We start from the raw sequence: 26,170 nt of genomic DNA, 5'->3' as shown, positions 1-26,170 counted from the left end.
GTTATGAACCCCACTTTATATAAAGGCAATTTACATACAGGAAGGGAGCAAGCTGCAAAGTTCAACACTGGGCCATTTATTCCCTTCGTTGCAACATCATCTAGAAAATTACAGTCATCAGTGCCCTGGGTTTATTACACCCCCAGCAAGACACACAAGAAATGTAACTTGACTGATTATCATCACAAATCAGTCCAGAAAAAATTCAAAACACATGCACAGAGTTCATTTTCTCAAAGAGGCTCTGCTCGCATTCCAGGAGGAACGTGGAATTTAAGTTAGAGGGCTCTAAGTGGAACAGAGAAGAGGCACAACCATATGATTTGTGGTTGGGACAGAAAAGTATCGTCTGCTGTGCTCCCTCCTCCCCCTACACCAATGTGCAGCCGTTGGAGACGGATGGTCTGCTAAACTTATCATTTAACGGAGAGAATCAAGTTGTTGAGACTGGCTTTTCTTCCAACCGGATACCTGATGGGTGGAGCAGGAGACCCCTGTTCTGTCCCAGCAACCTACTAAGACTTCCGAACAGGAAGGTGACACACGGCGGCGGGTGTATGGGGTGGGGGGAGGTACGCGGGGGAACTGTGTGTGACGCGCGCCTAACTCTTCACAGGCTTTAGGTTGTCCTGTGGCTGCTATTCAAACGCTTGATCTGTTCTTCCTTCCTGTCGCCAGCCTCTTTCTTTGGTTCAGAGAGTGCTCCTACCGGGAGAAATCCGGCCCCTTCCCTCCTACACCCTGGTGGCCAAGTGGCCCGAGTTACGTCACCAGTATCTGCTTGTAAATACGAGCTAGAGGGCGCTCGCGTTCTCCGGGAGAACTACTCCCGAATGTATGATTTTTCCCCCACTTCTCTCCTGGGGTTTAATCAGTTCCAGATAATTCCTCTACAATACCTTGTGCGGGCAAAGAAAATAGATAGACGGCTTGATATGAGATACGCTAATTAGTTCCCCACTCCCCCAAGCCAATCGTCTCATTTATTCCTCATACTGGGAAAACGCAATCAAACTCTCAAATGGGAATTATTCACCAAGATGTAATGTTTGCACTGAAACAAAACAGTTTCCAATGTATGTGTATTTTAATACGAAAATTATTTTAGCTTTTCTACTTAGTGATTAAATAAAATGTTTCCTTAATGATGAACTATAAATACTACCACCTGAAAGCTTTACTAAGATATGATTCTTTCCGTTTAATTTTAAAGGCGCAGAAAACAAATTCCTGGTACTTCTCAACATATTAGAGAAAATATTTTGAAAAATATAAGGACTTAACTTTTTTTTTTACTGTTAAAATGTTTTCATGTCAATATAAAATGAGATCAGGGTTTGACAAGCAAGTTTCAGAATATTAACATCGATTTCTAAAATGATTTATCTTCTTTTCAGAAGCCTAAATATGAAAGCATATAAATCTTAGGGATTTAAAAAAAAATCATGGTATTTTTTCCCCCATTTTAATACATCTGCGATTGACAAACATGCAAAATAATTAAGTTCCCCTCTTGGGCTACTTTTTTAATGTGTCAGCTGTGTTAGTCTTCATTCCTTAGATAAAATGTCTTCCATTGATAACAGGGCAATATGATTATTTTGCATTGCTCAAACTGTCATAAATTCTATAACAATCCTGTGCTGCACCGTTTAGGTTGCCATACTTATTGTTTTATTGGTTAATGCACAGAAAATCTTTTCCCTGGAGCACCTCCAAAGAAAGTACATAGAAATGCCAGAAAACATAATTATTACTCTAGAGGGCAACAAAATGGATCAGTTTTTGTTGAAGGTTGTCACCAAGTGCATGTTTTTTTTTTACAGTATTCATCAAATAGAAAATGATGATGATAAATGAGCTAATTCAGGATAGCTGTTATAGATCAGTAACTAGCAATGGTGGTTAAATGTCTATTTATAGAACACAGGTTCTATAGTGACTATTACCTTCCCTATTCATAATTGTCAAAATTGACATGCATAAAGGAGTTAGGAATGTGATACAGCAGATAACTAAGAGAACACATTATCTAGAATAATAGTGTTGAGTTATTAAAACCCACAAAACTACATGCTTTATTTACACAGGGCTTATTTTTTTCCCAAGGCAGTGGTGTTGAATAAGCAAGACTATACACTGTAAGAATCTTGGAATAGGGTTTTGTTAAATAATCTACATGTAGCTGTCTACTCGGCAGACCTTATGTTGTTTTCTCTAACAGCATTTTTTCATTATTAAGGATTAAGCAATTATTGTTATTTTTCTTCTGAGTTGGGCAGATGATAGGCAAAATTGTGAGGTAACACAACTTACTTTTAGGACCAGATTTATCTCCTTCAAGTAACCTTTCTTTGTCACTGAAGTTGACTCCTATGCCTCTCCCACTTCCCACCCATGGCAGTGGCATACTCTCTGGTCCCCTAACTCTGAAATATTGCCTCCCATCCTCCTTCCCACTAATGCTAACTGCCCCAAAGCCCTGCTGTTAGCTAATCATCGCAGGAGATGTTGAACTGATAAAACCTTCATTCCTTCCCTCCTTCCTTCCTGCCCCACTCCCTCCCCTCCCTTCCATTTATTCATTCGTGCAAGTATTTAACAAGTATTTATCAAGTAAGTACAAATATTAAGATCAAAGGACACAAGTATGAGTAATCCGGTTATCTGACTTCACAGAAGCACTCATTCTAAGTAGGGAAACACACACGTGAATTATGGTACAACACGATGAGTGTTAAAACAAAGGTCTGAGCAATCTGCCATAGAACAACAGAGAGGGGAATTTTCTACTGGGGAGAGGCAGCAGACTTGGAATTTTTTTTTTTTTAATATTTATTTTTTTATTTGGTTGCCCTGGGTCTTAGTTGCGACCGGCGGTCTCCTTAGTTGTGGCATGCGTGTGGGATCTAGTTCCATGACCAGGGATCGAACCTGGGCCCCCTGTGTTGGGAGTGCATAGTCTTATCCACTGGACCACCAGGGAAGTCCCCAGACTTGGAATTGTTGAGGAAAGTCTCCACACACAAAAGATATTTGGCCTGATCCTGGAAAGACCAGCTAGGTACAAAAGAGGGAAAGTCATTCTAGGCAGAGGAAATAGTATGAGCACCAAATTTTAAGGTGCTATGTAGTATCTCTGGAATAATTTGGATATATGGTCCTTACTCAGACCTTACACACAAGCAAATGTACATGGCTCTCTTGCTGCTACTGCTGAAGTGGATAACAGCACTTTCAAGTGAAATAAAAAAGATCTTAGGGACTTCCCTGGTGGTCCAGTGGCTAAGACTCTGTGATCCCAATGCAGGGGGCCTGGGTTTGATCCCTGGTCAGGGAACTAGATCCCACGTGCCTCAATTAAGAAGTTAGCATGCCACAACTAAAGATCCCGCATGCCACAACTAAGACCCGACACAAATAAATAAATAAATATTTTTAAAAAAAATCTTAGCTGACACAAATCTGCCTCTCCTCTCTTCCTCTCACTGCCCACCACCCCAATAAATATGGAATTAATAATGTCTTAGAAAACATACCCGTTTGAAGGACTGCTGATTATTAGCCTGCATAGGCACCTCTGTGTCTGATACAGCTCTAGGCACGGTGGAACTCATTCATTCATTCATCCACAGATTCGTCTAGAACTATGCATCAGACATTGCACTAGATGCAGGAGATACAGTGGTAAACATGATCTCACCTGGTGAGAGGCAGGTGGGGAATTACCTACAAAGGTAGACTGAGCCCTATTGTGAAGAGATCTAAAAACCACCAAGGAAAATCCCTTTTAAGAAGGAAAACATTCCAATGTGTTTTGAAAAGTTAATTCAAACCAAATGTGATTGATCACTCAGCTATGATTCCTTCAAAGGATATTTGCATTTTTTTTTTTTTTACACTACCCCTACCTCATTGAAAATGAACAAGTTTACACACACAAACACATAAGGAAATGTTGGAAGTTGGAATGGGGAAATTTATGTAGTTGGAAGATGGATAAAAGTTTGGACAAGCATAGTTTTAATCCAGCATAGGGATTAGCAATCTGTCAGAGGTGATAACACCATGTTCTATGCCCATCCCTTCTGGAAAGTCAGGCCACAGGGCAGTTGGTGGTAGGATGCGGACATGGTTTTGTAGTAAATTTTTAATTTTAATCAGGAAATAAATTAAAGAAGGGAGGCCAGAGGCAGCTCTTGACATGGGAGGAATGGGAATCTAGAACAAACCAACGGGTCTATGTTGGGTTGAAAACTCACCTTATCCCCATCTTTATAATGCTGTCAATGTCTGATGTAGCATAATCCAATGAACAAGAAATAAAAATAAAAAATGACTGTCAATTAGAATACAGTATGAAGGGTAAGGAATAGCACATATCTGACAGCTTTATATTTGGCTCTCAGGATTGACCTGGAAAATGACATCCAAGGTATTTTCTGTATGATTATGAAAAATAATTCAAGAATAAATTGGACAATTTTTGAAATCAAAATTCAATATTATCTGTGACTTTCTAAATTCAAGAGGACTATGGCCTTACTGAAAGCTTTATATTTTATTATTATTATTACTTCGGGTTTTTTTGGAGCAGAGAAAGGTTTATTGCAAGGTCATGCAAGGAGACGAGGTAGCTCATGCCCTGAAAAGCCTCGAACTCCTCGAAGGGTTTCAGCAAAGCATTTTTAAAAGCCAGGTGGGAGGCACGTGTCGCAGGGTAGGAGATCGTGCACAGTTTTCTGATTGGCTGATGATGAGGGAACAGGGTTAACTTTATCATTCCTTTCTGAGAGCCTTATATATTATTGACATAGCTTTAATAGCTTTATTATTGGGCATTTATTGATAGGCATTTGCATTTTAAAAGGCCTTGGTTGATTTAAAAAATTAATTTGTAATGATAAAATGTCAGGTGTTGTCGCAAGGATCAGGTCAGAGGGCTTTGGGCTTTACTCCCTTTTCTCTGCCCAGGATGAACCCTCATACGCACCTACTTTCCCTATGTGCCTCGCAGCCCAGCTCAGAATTCAGGCAGCACAGGGCTTGGAATTTCTTTGCAGGCCGAATTCTTCTTGGGACACACGTATTAAAGTTGTAATAGACATGAAAACAATATAAAGGGCTCTCTTTCACCCCAACTTTATTTACAAAGTGCCGATAGTAAATAAGGAGCCTGGATTTCCGGCGGACATCTTTTGGCAGACTAAAGTGAAACCCGAAAGCTTTCATTTACTCAGGGTAAATAAATCTCTCCCCAGTCGACTCCATTTCTAACCCTGTAATTAATTTAGCAAAAAGCAACAGAAGCTCAGGCCACCCTTACGGACTGTTTCCTGTAAAGCCTGCCTACAAATTGCAGCAACGAAATAAGATAAATGTCATAGTAACTAGTAGTGGGAAAACCAGGAGGGACGGGTGGCTGGCAAAAGGTTGAATGGCATCATTTTTATGTAAAGCAACTTTTAAAAAAATTTTTATGTCACCTCCCACAGCAAGCTCGGCAGTGACAGTAATGTGCTGAGGATAGAGATCTTTGCAGTACACTTAAGTCAGCTACAACTGAGGCTCATTACCTGTGAGAACTTGGACAAGGTATTCTCTAAATCTTTATCTCTTAATCTGTATAATGGGGATACTAATACTTAATGTAAATTGCGAAAAGTAATTGAAATTAAGAATTTAAAGTGCTGACTCAAGTTGGAATCTCACATAGAAAATATGACATATCTTAAAAAAAAAAAAAAGAAAAAAGAAAATATAATGTGTCTATGTTCCTTAACCCACTCCACACATATCACAGCCACAAACAGAACACATCATGTAATGCAAAGGGCTCCAACAAATCAAAATAATAACGGTTATGTGCTGTGTTTAAAGAGCAGAAACAGTGTGGGCCACTTAATCTGCTGGGTCAAGGTCAGACTAGTTGGATGGGAATTCCTTTAAAGGCCTGAAAAGGTGATCCTCTTCGTGTTTCAAACTCCCCCCTCCTCTCTTGGTCTCCACACAGACAATGGTCCAGAACAGGCAATAAAGAACTAAATGCCATGATAACAGAATAAGTGCTTGTTTACCAAGTGTTTGAAGTAAAAGTTAAATTTAAGGTGAAAAAGCAGAAAGTAAGCCAAAAGCTAAACCAGAGGAGTTTTTAATTGCTCAAGGTGAATGGGAAATAATAGAATGTAAATATGGGCCTGTTGAGAGGGTAGAATCATTGAAAGCAGGTCAGAGAAAGCCAGCAGCACAGAAGATGCTTGTTCTAGGTCGTTTAGCTTATCCTTCAGTTACAGAAAGAGGTACAAGCACCAACTGATGGTGGCCTATTATTTTTAATCCTTCAGGCCTCCACAGAGCACCTTTTTTGTGCCAGACACCGTGCTAAGTCCTGGGTCTAACAAGGATGCCCAAGATGGACAGCGTTGCTAAACTCAGGGAGGGCAAAGTCTGAATTTATTTTGTTAAATTGAACAGCGCTTTCCCAAAAGCAAAGGTAAGCTTACAGATATTTCTACTTTTCCTAAGGCCCTGCTATGCCTTAATGCCATTAAAATACAGACTTGGGCATGTTGAACCCTTTAGATTATTCATTTCTCAAGTGAATGTGCTAGAAGTTCTCTTGCAGCTCTAATATTGATTGTACAGTTCTGTGATATCTGGGAAAAGATAAATCTGAAAAGGAACTTCTGAAGGCCCAGAAGCCCCTCATGTGACTTCCTATAACAATGCTCTACATTCAGCTAATCCTTTGCATGCCTCTCCCCTCCCTCCATTGTCAGGGACTTTGTGCTACTATTTTAAATCTCAGGTGACTCCCTGGACCTTGAGTTCCCTGAAGACCAGATAACACAAACAATTCAGGTTTCTCTCCTGCCTAACAGGCTCCAATCAAACATCACTTACACAGTGTCACTTATTCTGTTTCCGTTATTTGCATATTAGTTTTATTAGCTGACTTTTTGAGTGCTTGTTGTTTGTCTCCCCCAACTAAAAAGTAGTCTCTGTGAGCCAGGGATAGTACCTATCTTATTCTCCAGAGTATCCCTGGTGCCCCAAAGAGTACCTGATCCATAGAAAATGCTTAATAAATGAAATGGTTTAATAATATGCCCCTTATATATTGTTGGGCATAAGATTTGTTCTCAACCAAATTTAGGTTTTTTTCCCTTCACCAAATAATCAAGGGTATATGTTTCCCCAGCAGTCACTTGACACCTCACTGTAAAACGCAAGACAAAATCAAACCAAACAACCCCCCACTCAGGCTTAACTATTATATTACATATTATATTATGCTACTCAGTTGCTTCAGAAAATTGAGGGACTGGATTTTATACATGAGGTACATGAAGATTTTGAAATCAAGGCTTTGGGCCCTATGGGATCATTAAACAAGCATATTGAATAACCATTTTTCAAGAGAACTAAAGTAGATGCCCTTTTCTACAGACAACATTCAATGGATAATTTGTCAAGTTCAGAGAATCAAACCATCGGGAGGGTAGCCATCTAGGTTTTCATCTGCCCAGGCTGGGAAAATGTCAATTTAGCCTCTTGTTCCAAGGACCACAGATGAATCTTGCAACGAGTCAGAAAAATGTATCCTCCTTTTTCTTTCCTTACATTGCCCCTCAAATTCTCCTTTGCTCCAAAATTCTTTGCTGTCTATAAAGATAGAATTTACAAATGAGAGTCGCATTAGGTTTCATGATACTTTACTTCTGTTTTCATCTAAAAGCCTTCTGATCTGTTCCCATTATGAACCTCCCCAGGTGTTTTAGGGGCTGTACTGATCATATTCATGAGCCTTGGCAGTTGACTAAGAACTGTTCTTTAAAGAAAGAGATAACAAGCATAGGCCAGTCAGAGAGGCAGCGTGGTGCTCTCAGGGTCTCTTCCTGGCCTCCTATGATTGCCCTGCATAATCTCTAAAAGTAGAGGTACCCTCGGTAGATGATGGTAGCAAAATGTCACACTGTATCTGCAGATATGTTGGAATAAAGGGAGGGAAAACCCTCTTCATTAATGATACCGCATGAATTTGGTGTATAGAAAAGAATGCCATCATAACCCGTTTGACTTTTGTCATTCAATCAACTTTCTCCAACAGCTCCAGAACCTCACTTCCAGCCTGAGAACATGGAGGATAACACAGGCACCTCACAGAATCCTTTCTTTCTATCTTGTAATCATATATATAAAGTTTTTCCATAACTTTCATATTGCCAGAAAACCTGAATGAACGTTTAGTCCAAAACCCTTCTACACTATATCTTTTTAAAATATCCTTCTCTACACAATGATAAAGTCTTGATAAAAGCGCCCGTAGTGTGCAGTGCCACCCTGGACAAAGGAGATTTAAAGCCATAGCAGAGTGACCACTAGGTTGTCAGAAGTGGCAAGAGCCACTTGCCGTGCGCAAGTGGTGCAAAGGCTTAGTACCAAGTCGGTGGGTAAATTGCAATGTCATACCTCTGTGATTATATGCAAGTACACGTGTATTAGTTCGCCAGAGAAAGAGAACCAATAGTATATGGGCAGAGAGAGAGAGAGAGAGGGAGAGAGAGAGATTGATTTTCAGTAATTAGCTCACAAGATTATGGAGGCTGTCAAGTCCAAAATCTGCAGATCTGCAGGGTGGGTCAGCAGGCTGAAGACTCAGGCAATAGCAGTGGCTCTAGTTCAAGCCCAAAGGCTCTCTGCTGGCTGCAGAATTCCTTCTTGCTTGGGGGGAGGTCAGTTTTTGTTCTATTAAGGCTTTCAGCTGATTGGATGAGACCCACCAGCATTCTGGATGACAATCTGATTTACTCAAAGCCCGCTGATTTAAATGTTAATCTCACACAAGAAACACTCTCACAGAAACACCTAGAAGTGTTTGACCACATATCTGGAAACTATGGCCCAGTCAAATTGATACATAAAATTAACTATCACAAGACCAGCCCTTGTCAATTTGGACCCAAATGCATCTCCTTAAATCTCACTTAATCTCCATAAAAGGACAATGACAAGGTCATACTTCCACCTAAAATGATACAACTATCCTGCTTACAACCAAAAACCTACTAATCCTTTCCCTAGAAGAGGGTGCAAAGTCCTTGCAGGATGCCTACTGTTCTTCTTGCCCATGAATTATTATTATATATATTAATTTAATTTATTTTATTATATATATTATTATATAAATAAATAAAATAATATTATTTTATTATATATTAATTTTATTATTATATATTATATATAATAATAATAATAATTATTATTATTATTATTATTATAATCCCATGCCTCCTTCCAAGCAAAATGAGCAACCAGGTGCACTGCTCTTAAGTTCTGCACACGGAGAGGATTTTCCTTCACTGCTGGCCTCCAGCTATGTCCCAGAAAGGGGGTATCATATTGCAGCTGTCCACTTCTGTGATCATATCAGAGAACTCAGTGATTACATCAGTAACTCTGTGGTGTCATCCATCACATGAGGGTATGACACACAGCTTCATCTCACACAGAGATATGAAAATGCAAGAACCCACAGACTTGATACTAAGCACTTGCATTTTTATTTCCTGAGGATTCTACATCTTCATTTGCTTTTTTCTTAGTGCTTGGTAGATTTGGGAATGTTTCATTATTTTTAAGACATTCCTGGCTGGCTTTAATATTTGGGTTCTGTCATTTTCTAGTCCTCTCACTCTCTTTTTAGCTAATAATTTACAACCTATTCTTAGTAACCCCATGAAAGTTAGGCACTGCATCAGTTTCCCAAGCAAAACTTCAAAGAAAGATTACTGTGAAGCACTAACTACACTATCTGATATCCACTTAATGTATTTGAAAATATTGTGTAAAAGTACGGAAGGCATTGTCTTGACACTAGACAATTTTTGTGTGAAATTCAGAGGGTCACCTAAAGCACATTTCATATTTCACACAGTGGCACCACAACTTGGCAACAATAGGAAGTAGCCAAATACCCCAGATGTCAGGATATGACACCTTAGGACTTGTGATGCCTAAAAAAGCCCTGACTTCTTAATATGCTACTTTGGGAGGTGTCCATTATGCCTCTGTAATTGGCTATTCTTAGAATTGCAGGAGCTATGGCAGCAATCCCACTTCCCCACAGCTTTTCTTGAAGTTTGAAAGCTCATTCCCAACAGTGAAGACCGCCAATAACCTCACTGGTCTCGTCACCTCTAGCAACAACACCTTCAGCTGAGCAGGGATTTTAGGAATCTGTGCACATGTTTATATTTTTCTAGTAACTTGAGACATTGAAAAGCAGGATTATTTTGTGCAATTGTCTTTCCTCACTTCCTAACATACGCCTTGCTCTAATCGATGTTCCATAAATATTGGGTGTATTCGATGAATAGATCTCTTTGCTGGGCCCACTGTAATTTCTCCTACTTATTTTTATTTCTCAGCTTAAAACCCTAAGATGAACATTAAAAGCTTCGATCTTTTGCTCAGATGACACATTTCAGTGGGAGATGTTTATTCTAGACTAGTTAATAGGAGTAAATTTATTTTTGTTTTTATTATTATTTCCTTGATCAGAACTTCTATGATTAGCCATTAGAGCGTAATTTTCTAAAAGCATATGGTCATCCCATCAGTCATTTTTCATAGTACTATTTGTTTCTGAGTTGGGATTATAGAATCCTTTTTAACAAGATTAGTTGTCTCACACACACACACACACACACACACACACACGAACTGATGGTTTGGTCAGAAGTTTCAGATATATTAACTACCTCTGTTATTTATTTTTCTATTTTGTTTCATAATCACCATTTCACAAAAAATATAAATGACCGCTAAAAGAATAAAAATAAACTTTTTTTAAGACCACAAGAAAATTACAGAGAAGAAACTAAACAGATGTGAGCAAAAGATAGGAATCATGAATAATACCTCCCTTTCTATGCTATATAAATATGGTCACTTAGAGAAGTTACTATAATGTTATTTGTTTATAAAACTCTATGTTTCAAATTGCCTTGTAGTCTATCCTCATTTAGAGCAAACGAATATTCCAAAGAAATAAGAGTATTACTATCGTTAGTTATCTACAATGATTCTATTTCACAATTCACAAACTATTGCTTAAGAATCTATAGCCTTAGTATACAAACATAGATCATCATGAGAGACCTATCTGAAATTCATTCTTCAAATCATGTTGTTTATATATCTTTTTATGTACCAACATAAATCCAGTTTGGCAAGTTCTATTTAACAAGTCTTGAGTTTACTTTTAAAAAGCAAAAGCATTTTCTGTTTTCTCTTTACCACCTTGTAAATACTGTACTTTTATATCTACAAGCTGCTCTCGTAAGCATCACCGATGGCCCACTGCCTTCTGACTTTTCCTTTTATAATAGGAACAAATAACCAAAGAGCAGAAAGGAGCCCAATGTACATAGTTTCTGTCTAAGCCCCACTTGCCACTCTTCTCTGCATCCTTCTTTCTGTCTCTTTCCACTTTCCATATTCTTTTCTTAGGACTGTCATTATTTAAGATCATCAGTTTCTGTAAGGTTGACAGGGACTTTGTAAGATTCCCCCAAGACAAGACTGCTATTCCTTTTCCATCTCTTTTCTTAAAACAGTATAGAGGGTTAGACGTAATATTACACACATTGTGTATATATATACATTATATATAATACACATTATATACCACATTAATATTATTAAAATATTAAAATTTTAATATTTGAAAAATACTAGAAAGTACATTTATATAAAAACGTCAGAGAGGAACAAATACACCAGCCATAGCTAAAGTACTTGCAGGAATAATAGTAAAAGTTTCTAACACAAGTAGTCTTGTCAGAACATGGTGCTGCTGGATCTAACATTGTCTTTCCTATAAGAGCCAATTATTTTTCCTCACAGAGCAATTCTTTCTGATTTTCACAGCCTGCTTTCTGATCATTTATTTCACAACGAGACTGGGTGAGGGCATGTGTTTGGACCATTGTAGACCCATTGCCATTTCCAAAAATAACCCAACCACTACTCACTTTAGTTCTACTGTATTCTTGTGTCATGTGTGCAAAGGACAGGAGAGGTCACAGCCAGCACACTAAAAGCTCCTTTTCTCTTTGTTTTAAAGTTTGAAACTATTGTATATATATGAAAGTTGGAGTTTTTATTTGAACAGCACTGACGGCCTCATTTCATGCTGTTCATATCATTGTGAACAGATTCTATTGATGTTAAAAGGATCTTAGGGACTGTGAACGTCCCTACAGTATTCCTGATAAACATTTATTGAGCTTTCACTTTAATTTTTCACTGGACTCACCTCTTCTTCCACGGCTATCTCTACCATTGTCAACCAGCATCAATCAGTAAAGTTCTTTCTTAGACTATGTTCAAATATCCTCATGAACGTTTTATAAGGAATGGCTCTCCTGCATGTTCTAAAGCCAGGCACTTCAGTGATGCTAAGGACATACCGATAAGCAGAAATGAACATGTTCCTCTGTGTAACTTCCACAGTTTAGGGCATCTATTATAATAGCCAACACTGAATGATTATACTAAGTGGCAGACACTATGTTTTAGTGCTTTTCATGCAATTTCTCAATTAATCCTCATAATGACTCTATGCAAAACTGTTACAATACCCTTATACATTCTTAAGATCTGAGGCTTAAAGAGATAAACATTGGTTGTGTGATGCCACTTAGCTAGTAATGGCAAAACCAGAATGCACAAGGACCTACTGTATAGCAGAGGGAACTATACTCAATATTATGTCATAATCTATAAGGGAAAAGAATCTGAAAAATAATGTATATATATAAAACTGAATTGCTGTGCTATATACCTGAAACTTACATATTGTAAGTTACATATCGTAAATCAACTATACTTCAATAAAAAAAAATTTTAAAAACCCAACAGAATGCAAGTGTAGGTTTTTCTGATACCAAAAGCTTTGCTTTTAACCATTAAAATAATCTGCCTCTCTATCTGTTTTAAAAACCAATCCTTCACATATCTGTAGGCATCGATCATGATTTTAACTTGTATTTACACTATTTTATTCAAAGTTCACCTGTGTCTGTCCAGTTTGTCTACCTAAGCTTTCCAGGGAGAAAACTGTTGCTTCCTTGTCGGTAGAACCTAGCAGAGTGCAGGGCAGAAAGAGATACATTATATCTAATTTCTGTAAAACAAACCTTGTATCTACCTTAATTTCCTCCTCTTCCCAACTGCCTCACCCAATGGCAAGATCACAAGTCAGTTGGAATCTCCTCCTTGATTTACTGCTATTTCCCCAAACACTTGTGTCCACATTCAAGCTACTTTCTTACAAAGCTCCCCTCTTACCTTTTTGAAGCGGAAGAAAGAGAACCAGAAGAGTTTCGAGGAGATTTGACTTTTCAGCTCTGTGTTTTAGAATTTATGACTAAATATTTAGCTCTGGGCAAACCACTTAACTTCCTTTAAGTGTCCTCAGGGTTAACACCCATTTAGTTAATCCCTCAGGGCTTGATTGGAAAGATCAGATGAGATTAGGTATGGGTGAACAATTTGAAAACTCAAGTGTGTTATGTAATTTAATACCTATAAGAACAGTGCAGCTGAACTATTAATGTAAAATTTTCCTGTAAGTGCCAAAATTTTAATCAGTGGAAAGAGCTGATTGCCACGTGCTTCTGAGGAAAAAAGGTCAGAGTTCTCCGAGATACACTGTTCACTGAAGTCTATTCCAAAGGCCCCAGCCCACCCTAAACCATTTTTTTTTTCTAAATCCTTTTGCATTTTCTTTTTGTTGTCAATTTACACCTTCATAGAATAAAGGAGTTTCAGAGTAAGAAAGAATCTTAGAATCAATTGACCTCAATCAACTCTCACTTTACCAATGAGTTTGCTCGGGGCTCCCTGCCCTAATTTTTTTTTTTTTTTTTAATCTTAAAAAGTATTTATTGAGATCTCTCTGTAAGTGAATCAAGTGGGTGTAAAGCGGCATAAACACAGCATTGAAAATCAGCTAAACCCCATTATAAAAATAAATTACAAAAAAAACACAAAAAAACAAAGACAGTGAAAGAGAGAGAAATTCTTACAAAATTCGTTCAGGGGCTGTGATGCAACCTGGATTGACCATATCTAGACCCACAGCTGATTGAGACATAAGGGTGGACACTCTTGGGGCTGAGAGGTTGGGTGAGGTTGGGTGAGCAAATGCAGACCCTTTAAAGTAATACTGCGTGGTATCCATTCCATGGGTCCCAAATCTCCAGGTTCAAGGGAATCTTCCTACAGCTAAAACATGCATGGGAAACCCAGAGGATGGTACACCGTGTGATCGGGAAAGGTTTCTAAAACGCACCTCATCTATTCATCTCCTGGTGATTCACTGCTGCCTAAATTTTAATTCTATTCTCAACTCTGGGCATCCTGGATTCACACAAACCTCCCTCTCACTAGGCTCCAGCCCATCCATCCCACCCCTCCCTTCCTAATCCCTCACTCTCCATCCTGCACCCACCCCTCTCTGTGGGCCATTTCATCCCAGGCAAAGCCTGTTTTCATGTCATTGGCCCATTCTCCTTATTACATACAATTTTAAAGTTGTAAATAATTTTTCTTCAAATTTTGTAAACTACGTTTATATTTGACCAGATAAAATATTTCTGATATTAAGGCAAAGATCTAAAACCCTTTTTTCAAATGATACAAATGAACTTCTAGAAATAGACCCACAGACATAAAAAACAAACTTATGGGGCTTCCCTGGTGATGCAGTGGTTAAGAATTCGCCTGCCAGTGCCGGGGACACGGGTTCGAGTCCTGGTCAGGGAAATAAGATCCCGAATGCCAATCAGCGAGGCCAAAAAAAAAGAATGCTGGGGAATCAGAAAAATAAAATTGTGAAAAAACTGCTAGTTTAGCTTTGAGTCAAACAGCAGAAATAACGAGTAATTTTGGTCATAATCAAGAGGAAGAGAAAGTTGTGAGTTTAACAAAGGGAGAAACAGACTTTGCTCCAACTGTAGAACTTAATTGACACAATGCGAGGGAGAGGGAGGGGGCTTCTCTGTGCTGAGTTGGATGAGTCTATAGTCACATATTTACACATTCACACACTAGGCAGCAGGACCATCATGAGGATCGGATCTGATAATGTTTTGCTATCAAACTTAAATGCTAGATGCGCGTGACTCTAAGTAACTTTAAACAGAAAAGTTTTGAAATGACATTTTGCTACTCACTGGAATAAACAACCTGTCCTTGAACTGGGAACCCTCTAAGCCATTGTAAATGGTTAAAGTCATGCAAAACTAAGTGCGTTTCTGCTTTACAGACCATTGCTTAAGAATGCAATATTTTATCTAAATGAATAGGCAATGTCTAAGGTTCTTTCCAGTTTGAGGGTTTTATGTCCAGCCATATGTTTATTTTCAGGAAGCTTATCAGTGCTGTGTATGGGGACCCAGATAACAGAAGACAGTGAATGATGAGCTTCTTGGTTCAGAGAGAAGAAAAAAACAAAACAAGTTATGGGTTCAGAAAAGTATGAAATAGTAAGAGTAATGACAAAATAAAATGTATTCTTCTTTCAACCCATAGATTGTAGACCTTATATATGGCAGGGGGATGAGGGTTCAGGTTTGTATAAATGACATAATTCTTTCTCCAAGTAAAAAGAGCTGTCATAAATTGACCACTAACTATATGCTAGACAGAGTTCTAAGTACCTTTACCTGAATTAGCCCTCACAAAACTATGATCTATTATAATATTCCATTTTTGCATGTGAAAGAAATGGAAGCACAGAAAGGTGAAATCATTCCTGCAAAGTCACACAGGTAATAAGCATTGAACTTGGTGGCAAACTCAGGCAGGCGGCCTTACTCAAGAGCTCATAGCACTAATCACTGCAGAAAGTAAAGTGTTGAGCAGTTTCCAGCAGCTCCATGCGTGGCTCACTGGGAAGCATGGCCAGATGGTCTGCTGGTCAGCACTGATGTGAGTCCAGTTGGCTGAAAGAGATGCGGTTCAGAAAACTGAAGATGATTGTGGCTTCCTGATCTAAGATGGAGGGAGTAAATACCAAGTTTGATTCTGAAAGATTTGAACGGCAGAAGTAGGGGAAGTCAGAAACATCCAGGAGCGCAGAATTCTTATGATTGTGCCCCTGTTCTTTCCAAAGCCTACCTCCATCTCTGCTCCCATGGGTGGCATTATGTGATATTTGGAGTTTCTCACTGTGGGTAAGGTGGCTTTCATTACTGAGATAGCTACCTTTTTTAGTTAAGACCTGAGTAATGAGGTCAGTCTACTTAAGAGATCTTCTTGTATCCACAGATTTTTACCAAATGGTTTATCTCTAATAACAAGAGGCAAAGTCTACACTGGCCAACAAGTATCAGATGGCAAGCTTCTGTGTAAGCAGATTATGTTTTAACTTTTCTCACATTTTTTTTTTTTTTGCAGGGTGAGGGGGTTAGATAATTCCATATCTTGAGGAATGAAGCAACAGTTTTCTGGATATTAAATATGAGAGTGTTTTGCTTTTTAAGAAAAAGATCTAGAAGTTATATTTTCTCCACTTTGAAAGATCTATGGAATGAAGTCCTCCCTCTCCTTATATTAACGCAATGATCTAATTTTATGTATTCTCTGAAACACTGAAATATTTCTGTAGTCCATATGTTTTCAAACTATGCATCTTTTCATTTCTACATTTGGTACAAAAATTACTGCTCCCACATAAATATGAATATACCTCTTTATATTGATTTCTACATCCCCAGAAATTTGGGCTGAATTTTAAAATGTGATGAATCATTAAAAAATATAAAGAAATAATGATAATCCTGAAAATATAAGGGAAAATTTAGTTTTCCTTCTGGAAAAAATTTGCACAATAATGAATCTTCCTCCTTAATTTTTGCTTGAAAGAAATCTAGACATTTTGAACATCCCAAGGGTAGAATTGCATTTTGTTAAAAGGTGAGTTTAAGTGAGAGCCCAGGGAGAACATCAAGGAGCTACATTTTCCTACCTAGCAAAACAGGTGCCCAGTTAAAATCATGGCCCTTGCAAAAGAAACCTTATTGTTTAACTGCTTCATTATCTGACTTCCTCTAAGTAAAGACCATTATCTGTGTTGCCAATAATAGTACTTGGAAAAACACACATTCTGAAAGTGTGAGGAAACTCATCTTACCTTGAAATTCTCATTTAAGAGGATGTTACAGGCTACTGAAGGACCAGCAATTGAAAAACAAAGATGTGCCAAAACAAACAAATCAGGTTTTAAGGCCTAAAAACAAAGATAATAGGAAAGAACCTAAACTTGTGCAGCCTGTTTGCTTATTGTCAGAACAAATGCTGGGAATGCACAAGAGAGTCAAGTCCAATGAAAAAAAGTGTGGGTGGGAGGATTATGGCTGGTTAATTTTCCATTTCTTTCCTATGATGAACATATGCTACTTTCATATTATGTTTTTAAAAAAAGCTTTTAAAAAATTACTTTTGGGAGGGAGACGCAAGAGGGAAGAGATATGGGAACATATGTATATGTATAACTGATTCACTTTGTTATAAAGCAGAAACTAACACACCATTGTAAAGCAATTATACTCCAATAAAGATGGTAAAAAAAATAAAAATTACTTTTGTTTCTCCAACTACCATATCTGCATATGACAACTGAGCACGCCAGCCCCATCCTCTGGTAGTCACGCAAAAAAGATAATGGGTATGAAAATCTAGGCAATCCCACCAGGGTGGAATTTCAGGGTGAGCTAACCCTCAGTAATTCCCTACTTCAAAACAAAAGATTTTTAAATTTAACTTCTATTTCTATCAAGCAATCTTGACTTGTTACCTCCAATATTGAACTCTACTTAAACTGTGTATCGAGACTATACATTAGATTAAATAAGTACAATACTCTCTGATGATGGCTGGCTTTGAATGGAAATAATCCATTCACTGAAATATATTTGCTGGAGGAAATGATGGAACCATTTTAACACAATTATTTCAGGAACTGGGAAAAGTTACCCTAATAAAATTCATACTATGACTAGAATATTGTATTCGTAAACAATCCATTTGCAGGCTTATAAATTTACATGTTGCAGAAGGCTGTGGAGTTGCTTTAGCTTGTGTTTACACTTAACAGAATTGAAGGCATCTAGGAGAAGTTTTAGTTGGGGTGCTGATGTCCTGATGAAGAAAGGGCACGCTGCAGTGTAGAAACTACAGCAGAAACAATTGCATCCCTCAGATTCAAATTCTAAGAAAACTACTAATAGACTAGAAGAGTGTTTAACTTCCTGAACCGCAGAGTTCTACATCTTAAAGAACATTGATTCTATTCTAGATACATCATAGTCAAACTGATAAAAACCAAAGATTAAAAAAAAAAATTAAAGCAACCAATGAAAGACAGCACATTACATTCAGGGTAACAATAGTTTAAATCATCACTGACTTCTCATCGGAAACTATAGAGACAAGAAGACCATTGACCAGCATCTCTAAAGCAATAAAAGAAAAAAAAAATCATCAACTTAGAATTTTATATCTAGAAAAAAATATCCTTCAAGAATTAAATAAAAATATTTTCATGTATAAAGCCATATCATAAAGATAAAAGAAAGCTGAGAAATTCTCAGTGCCAGAGAATCACTGCATTATAAGAAACACTAAAAGAAGTTTTTCCAGGCTAAAAGGAAATGATTTCTGGGGAAAATTGGATCTTCAAGAAGAAATGAAGAACATCAGAAATGGTAAACATCTCAGAAAGTACAAAGGACGGTTTTCCTTTAAATACATTATACCATTGGTTTAATCTCATATGTAGAAGTGATATATATTACAACCATAATGTAAAGCATGGGAGGAGTAGTGGGATAAGTAGACCTATACTGTTTGAAGTTTTCTATAATGGTCTGTGAAAACTTAGTTATTAATTGTAATCCTTAGAGCCACCACTAAGCCAATAGATAAATTAATATTGAATTCTAAAACATACTCAAATAATTCTAGAGAAGTCATAAAAGGAAGAACAGCAAACGAAGAGAAGGGTCACGAGGAAAACAAATACCAAGATGGTATAGTTATATCTAACAATTACATTAAGTGTATTTTGTCTAGACATTCCAAGCAAAAGCAGAGATTGTCAGATAGTCTTTAAAAGGAAAACCTAACTATATGAGGTCTATATGACAAGCACTTTAAGTATAAGACACAGATAGGTTGAAAGTAAATGGATAGAAAAGATATATCACGTGAAGAGTAGGTGTCAGAAGGCTGGCTAAGTTATATTAATATCAGAAAGAAAAAAAAAAAAGACTTCAAATGAAGACTTTTACCAGAGATAAAGAGGAACACAATTCATCAAGAACTTACAACAATTATAAGAGTGTATGTGCTTAATATGAGAGCTTCAAAATATATAAAGTAAAAATTTACTGAATTTTAAAAAGCAAAAGATAATTCTACCACCATAGGTGGAGATTTTAATACCCATGTCTCAGTCATTGACTGAACAACTACCTCTCCCCACCAAAGCACTAAACATAGACCTTAGTCTAGGAATTGATTATTGGAGAGGATCTTTATTAAGTGAGCTGCTACTACAGAAGGGATACTATCTTTGTAACCCCATTGAAGATACAATAAAAATTTTTAAAAAGTTTGTAAGATGAGTAGAGCCAGAGCATTCCTTTTACTATTTCTATACACGTTCTGCAGTAGTTTTTCTTGTAACATAATTTCTCCAGCTCCAAAAAGTACCTAAGCAGCATTTTCTGGATCTGGCCTGTACAGATTCCCTTCTAATTCCATTCTCTTTGCATAACTTTAAGAATCATTTATTTATTTATTTATTTTTAAACATCTTTATTGGAGTATAATCACTTTACAATGGTGTGTTAGTTTCTGCTGTATAACAGAGTGAATCAGCTATACATATACATACATCCCCATATCTCCTCCCTCTTGCGTCTCCCTAGAAATACAAATCAAAGCTACATTGAGGTATCACCTCACACCGGTCAGAATGGCCATCAACAAAAAATTTACAAGCAATAAATGCTGGAGAAGGTATGGAGAAAAGGGAACTCTCTTGCACTGTTGGTGGGAATGTAAATTGATACAGCCACTATGGAGAACAGTATGGAAGTTCCTTAAAAAACTAAAAAAAACTCATTTTTTAATTGTTATGTTTTGTTCTACATGGCTCCTTCACAGCATACGTGCTGTAGATCTTAATAGTAGTATTAGCCGGCGGACAGCTTGTTTATTTTGTGGCTGTGCTACTAATGGACCACAATGATGGCATAAATAGGCCAATTCACTTTCATGTTTCTTCATCTTTCTTCAAAAGAGATAAAACAAGACAGAACAATTTTTTTGACAGATGAAATTGATAATAAGTTTACGGTAAGCCTGGTCTTTGAAAAAAAGGCAGCAGAGTGCTTTTCTCTCTCCAACCCCTCCTGCCTCTGCTAATAGGCATAGTCTCTGACTCTCTTTTATAAAGAAAAGATTAAAGCACCAATTTAGCTCCTGCTGCTTCTCAGAGGAGAGCTGCTTCTTCCTAGGAAGAGCGATACAGAACTGAGCACACAGGTTCTCCATCCCCCTCCCAGTCCTGACGTTCTCTGCTCATGAGCTTTGGATGTCAGCTACCCTCTTCCAGCATCTGATCTCATCTCTCACGTGTGCCCCTCTATTTCATAGGGTTGGCCCAAACACTAAATTAGGTTTTTGTGAACACACTGAGATCTGTACAAATATACAAACCGTGAGGCCTAATACAAATATTAGGTATCACCACAATTCTCCACTTAATTAGACCCTATTTAATTAGAGAAGGTGAAAGCTCTAGAATCACCCTCTTAATTATTTTGTTTCTTTTACTGAACCTTCTCTTCTCAGTTCTAGTGTCTTTACTTGGTGTCATTAGGCCTCATGGTTCAATGTGTTTGTGAAAAAGAATGAAAAGATGTTATGTCTTCAGTTTCCTATAAAAACATACCTACCCTTGGTCCGAGTGTAATTTTTAATTACACACATGAAGCATATTCTCCGATCTCAGAAAGTAGCACTCCTCTGATTCTGATTAGATTTCTACTTCGGGATTGATAGTGCAAGTCATACTTGCCCTCCACTGAGTATTTGGAATATGACTCACCTTAGGGTATTTAATCCCTTCCTTCCCTTGGAAGAGACACTTGGATCAGTATATTTGCCCACCTTATCTTATTTCTCTGTCCTCCACTCCAGGAAATAGACTCATTGCTTTGTTCCCCCAACACTTGAATATACTTCACAATTTGTCAAGCTGTACTTAATGGTATACATGCTTTAGAAATTGAAAAAGAAGATAAAATAAAGGGACTTATAAAAAAGTGACTGTGAAGTGCATTCAAGTGTTGGACTACGTGTAAAGAAACAAACAAGCAAAACCAAAAATTTCCCCTAAACCTTGCCTTTGTGTGGGGCTTTACCGCCGCATGCTTTCTATATATCACAGGGCCAGAATGTATTTTTCCAATAATACCTGAGTCATCATTAGTCCAGAAGGTTCTTGGGTCAGGCTTGGACAGGATGTTGGCATGATTACATGGCTCTTTCACCTTGAAAACAAAAGGAGAAAAGAAATGATGTGAAAAGATGGCTTCACTGTTTCAGTTGTTTCAGGCCTACAGTTCTACAGAAAAGATTCCAAGGCTGAAACTAGAACATAAAGTGCATCTGTGACCTGATTAGGGTGATCAACCATGCCTGCTTTGTCCAGGACTATGCTGGTTCTGTCACTGAAAGCCCCATATCCTGGGAAACCCTTCAGTCCTGGGCAAACTGGGATGGATGGTGACCCTACGCCTGATGTGGTTTCACTGCCAGGGCTCATGGGGGCTGGAGTTCAGCCTCTTACTTGCTCCCTCATTCTGTGCCTTTTGCATAACACAAACTACACAGCTGGATGCAGAGGCCCTGCATGATTAGCAAGCGTTTTCATGTAAGAATATCCATCACATAAAAAGCATTTTGGGGGGGCTTCCCTGGTGGTGCAGTGGTTGAGAATCTGCCTGCCAAGGCAGGGGACATGGGTTCGAGCCCTGGTCTGGGAGGATCCCACATGCCGCGGAGCAACTGGGCCCGTGAGCCACAATTACTGAGCCTGCACGTCTGGAGCCTGTGCTCCACAACAAGAGAGGCCGCAATAGTGAAAGGCCCGCGCACCGCGATGAAGAGTGGCCCCCGCTTGCCACAACTAGAGAAAGCCCTCGCACAGAAACGAAGACCCAACACAGCCATAAATAAATAAATAAATAAATTTAAATTAAAAAAAAAAAGCATATTGGGGAATTCCCTGGTGGTCCAGTGGTTAGGAATCTGCACTTCCACTGCAGGTGGCATGGGTTCCATCTCTGGTCAGGGAACTAAGTCAGGTAACTAAGATCCATCACGCTGTGTGGCGTGGGCAAAAAAATAAAAATAATAAAATAAAAAGCATTTTGGACTTCTACGTAGCCGAGATGGTACTTTTAGTATATATGCTTGGGAAAACACATAATTCAGTTGCACTTTAATATGAATTCTTATTTTATAATTATAACAGAATCTTTATTTTTAAATAGTAGCACATGCATATATGCAATATGTATTACTTATTCAACCTAAAGACTCTGCCTGGTGCACATCACATCCAACTAATAGAATCCTTCAATAAGTACCAGGGAACGGTAATGATCCTTTTTTTTTTTTGCAATTTTCTATAATTGTGATGTGTGACTTTCAAACATATATTCAATTGGGGAAATATAAATCTTAGTGTTCAAATGGATGTTCCATTTATATGTATTTTGTAGTGTGATAATTTGATTACTGTGAAAATTCTCTAGTATTTTACTATTTAATGGATAAATTCCTTCCATTGCAGCAATAGTCAAAGTACTCAAAATACTCAAAGTCTTCCTTCCATTGCAGCAAGAATGTCACTAAGTACATTGTTTAGTTCTGTTGACATTTTCTTTCCATAACAAATCTCTACTGATGAAGGAAGCAGTGTGTCCATTTACAATCTGGCACAAGCTCTTTCTCTTGTCCTGAACTAATACCAAGGAACGTGTAGAAATCAAGATCTCAAAGGGTTCTTTGCACCCCTATGTTCATTGCAGCATGATTCACAATAGCCAAGAGGTAGAAACAACCTAAATGCTTATGGACAGATGAATGGATAAAGAAAATGTAGTATAAACATACAATGAAATATTATTCTGACTTAGAAGGAAATCCTGTCATATGCAACCACACAAATGAAGCTTGAAGACATTATGCTAAGTGAAATAAGCCAGACACAGAAGAACAAATACTGCATACTACTACTTATAAGAGGCATCTAAATTAGTGAAACATGTAAAAGCAGAAAGCAGAGTGGTGGTTGGCAGGAGCTGGGGGAAAGGGAAATGGGGAGTTGCCATACATTGAATACAGAGTTGCAGTCATGTAAGAAGATTGAGTTCTAGAGATCTGCCTAGCAACATGTGCCTATAGTTAACATTACTGTATTGCACACAAACATTTGTTAAGAAGTTAGATTTCATATTGTGTTCTTACCTCCCCTCCCCCAACAAGAACATCTAAGAATAGATCATCATCCTATGTCTGTTAGTATATCAGATACACACATGAAATATTTCACACATAAATATGTAAGTGGTCTACATTTTATTAATGGATTTCCTGGTAATGTAGTTTGTTTTAATTGATAGGAACCATCATTTTAGGAGTCAAACTGTGATAAAAAAATATCATTAAAATATAAATCTCCAGGAGAAAAAAAAAAAAAAGAAGGTGTAGACCAGCCCCATTCCGTGAATACCATTTTGAGTGGCAAAGCAAAAACACCCCTCAAATTTCACTAAGCAGGCCCAGTCTAAATTCCTTCAAAGGAATTACCTCTTCCACTAAGTATTACTCCCTTTGTTAGAAAATTCTTTGCAAGTTGAACAGAAGTTTGGATCCTTGAAATTTTCCTCACTGGTTCTAGCTCGCTCCTGAGTTACATAGAAGAGATCTACTTTCTCTTTAATAAAATAATACCTAGAATATTAGAAAGTAGCTGTTATGTCTCACCTCAGTCTTCCATTCCCAGGTTAGCTGGCCCTCTTCCCTTCCACTGTTCCTCATGAAATGGTTTTAAGTCTCTTTATTGAGATCACTGTACCCCAGAAGACATCCTCTCTGACCTGTGAGCTAATCACCTAGGAGCTTCCAGGTCAGGGCCAGATAATAGCCCCTGAAATAAGGAATCGGTTTTGAGGAACAACTAGGGAAGGACTACAAACATTATTTCCAGATGTGAGTAATTAAAATGTTTCTAAGAACCTATAAATCTAACAGAGTGAAAGTAAAAAATTCATTGTTATTTATCCACACTTTTTTATTTGGAAAGTCCTAGTTGATTTTATAACTATGGACCCATTTGGGAAATTTGCCATGTATGAGCATTCTTCCTGCATTCAGCTCTAATTATCTTGTGTTTTTGTGGCATTTGTGTCAAATAAACATCATTCCTCCAAATCTCACTTACTTATGAATAATTCTTTATCACTATTTGTTGGAAAAATCTTCTACATTGTTGAAGTTGTTCCTGTTAAATTCAGAGTCATCAAGAATGACTTCTTGCTCATTGTGTTATTATCATGGAAGTATTATTATCATGCTGTTTTTTTCATGATTCCCAAGCACCAAAGTACCCATGGCAAGTTATCTATAGAGCTCATGGATATATTTTTAGCACAAATTTATGCAAATTCATTCATAATTATATATACTGCAACTGTTTGTAAGCAATGCCCTAAAACTCACTCCCACAGTTTCAGGTACTTCACAGAAGTAAGAAAAGTCTATATCAGATGTCAGTCCTGCTGAGTCGTCACAAGACCCTTCACAAGTGGCTTCACAAGACCCTTCACAAGACCCTTCACGAAATCCACAGTGAGCTCTTTGGTTTTTTCCTTCTTTCCCATCTCAGATTCCATGATGTTCAAAAGTAAGCAAGAACACTTTAGAGAAATGAAATTTTGCTTCTCAAATTGCTCTAGTAAGGCTTTAGAAATATCCCTTGGACACTATCACGGGATGTAAAACCATCCTGCAAACATTAATTTTGAATTCAGTTCTGTGTATCTGGGAGGAAGAAAAGGCTTCCTTGATTTTTTTCTCTTGAATGGGTTTATTACATCCAAAATGTATTTATTAAGCATTTGTTTAAGATGCTACCCTGGTTTTTATAAGGACACAAAGGAAAATTGATCATTTGGACTTTATATTGTGATTTGGGAACAGCACATAGACATCCACAAAGCCATAATGCAGCCTGATACTAAGTACCTCCAGGGACTTCCCTGGTGGCGCAGTGGTTAAGAATCCACCTGCCAACGCAGGGGACTACGGGTTCGAGCCCTGGTCTGGGAAGATCCCACGTGCTGCAGAGCAACTAAGCCCGTGTGCCACAACTACTGAGCCTGTGTGCCACAACTACTGAAGCCTGCACGCCTAGAGCCCGTGCTCTGCAACAAGAGAAGCCACTGCAATGAGAAGTGTACCGCAACAAAGAGTAGCCCCTGCTTACTGCAACTAGAGAAAGCCCATGTGCAGCAACAAAGACCCAAAGAATAAATAAATAAATAAATAAAAATAAATTAAAAAAAAAAAGTACCTCCAAACCCAATGTGAAGAAAGGGTATGGTTATTAATTTTGGTCAGGGTTTAAAGGAAGAATCAATAGTGTAGGCAAAGCTGTTAAGCAAGGCTTCACGGAAGAGGCAGGATTTGACAGGTTTTCAAAATACTGGCAGGATTTCCCTGGTGGTCCAGTGGTTAAGACTCTGCGCTTCCACTGCAGGGGGCGTGGGTTCCATCCTTGGTCGGGGAACTAAGATCCCTTATGCTGCGTGGCGCGCAGCCAAAGAAAAAAAATACTGGCAACACTTGGATTGGTGAGCAGCCAGTAGAAAAGTATCCAAAGTGGGTGGAACAATACAAATAAAGGTGTGGGAGCAAAACCTAGCAAGGTGTATTTAAGCAACTGTTGGTTGAACAATTTCATGGGAGTAGAAGGCTCCTGGGAGAAATGATTGGAAACTAGGTGGAAGCCGGATAG

General features: G+C 38.0%; 1 protein-coding gene and 1 long non-coding RNA gene across 3 annotated transcripts in view; one reads left to right on the top strand and one right to left on the bottom strand.

Moving 5' to 3' along the window:
• The window catches only part of SGK1 (serum/glucocorticoid regulated kinase 1), a 110,913-nt gene that overhangs the window by 9,019 nt on the left and 75,724 nt on the right, over positions 1-26,170 (bottom strand). The window contains exon 3 of the mRNA XM_068550934.1: positions 21,560-21,635. Coding sequence (XP_068407035.1) covers positions 21,560-21,635 — 76 coding nt within the window. The remainder of the gene's footprint in view (positions 1-21,559; positions 21,636-26,170) is intronic.
• LOC137769205 (uncharacterized) lies at positions 268-24,987 on the top strand. Of its 2 annotated transcripts, none has more exons than XR_011074929.1 (4): positions 268-536; positions 5,496-5,595; positions 6,345-6,493; positions 24,882-24,987. It is a non-coding gene; the product is annotated as an uncharacterized lncRNA (long non-coding RNA). The 2 variants fall into 2 exon arrangements; XR_011074928.1 differs by lacking the exon at positions 24,882-24,987 and adding an exon at positions 8,111-9,122.

Source organism: Eschrichtius robustus, chromosome 9, assembly GCF_028021215.1.
Source record: "Eschrichtius robustus isolate mEscRob2 chromosome 9, mEscRob2.pri, whole genome shotgun sequence".
In the NCBI taxonomy this organism is placed as follows: Eukaryota; Metazoa; Chordata; class Mammalia; order Artiodactyla; family Eschrichtiidae; genus Eschrichtius; species Eschrichtius robustus.
This window is presented reverse-complemented; position numbering and strand designations above follow the sequence as displayed.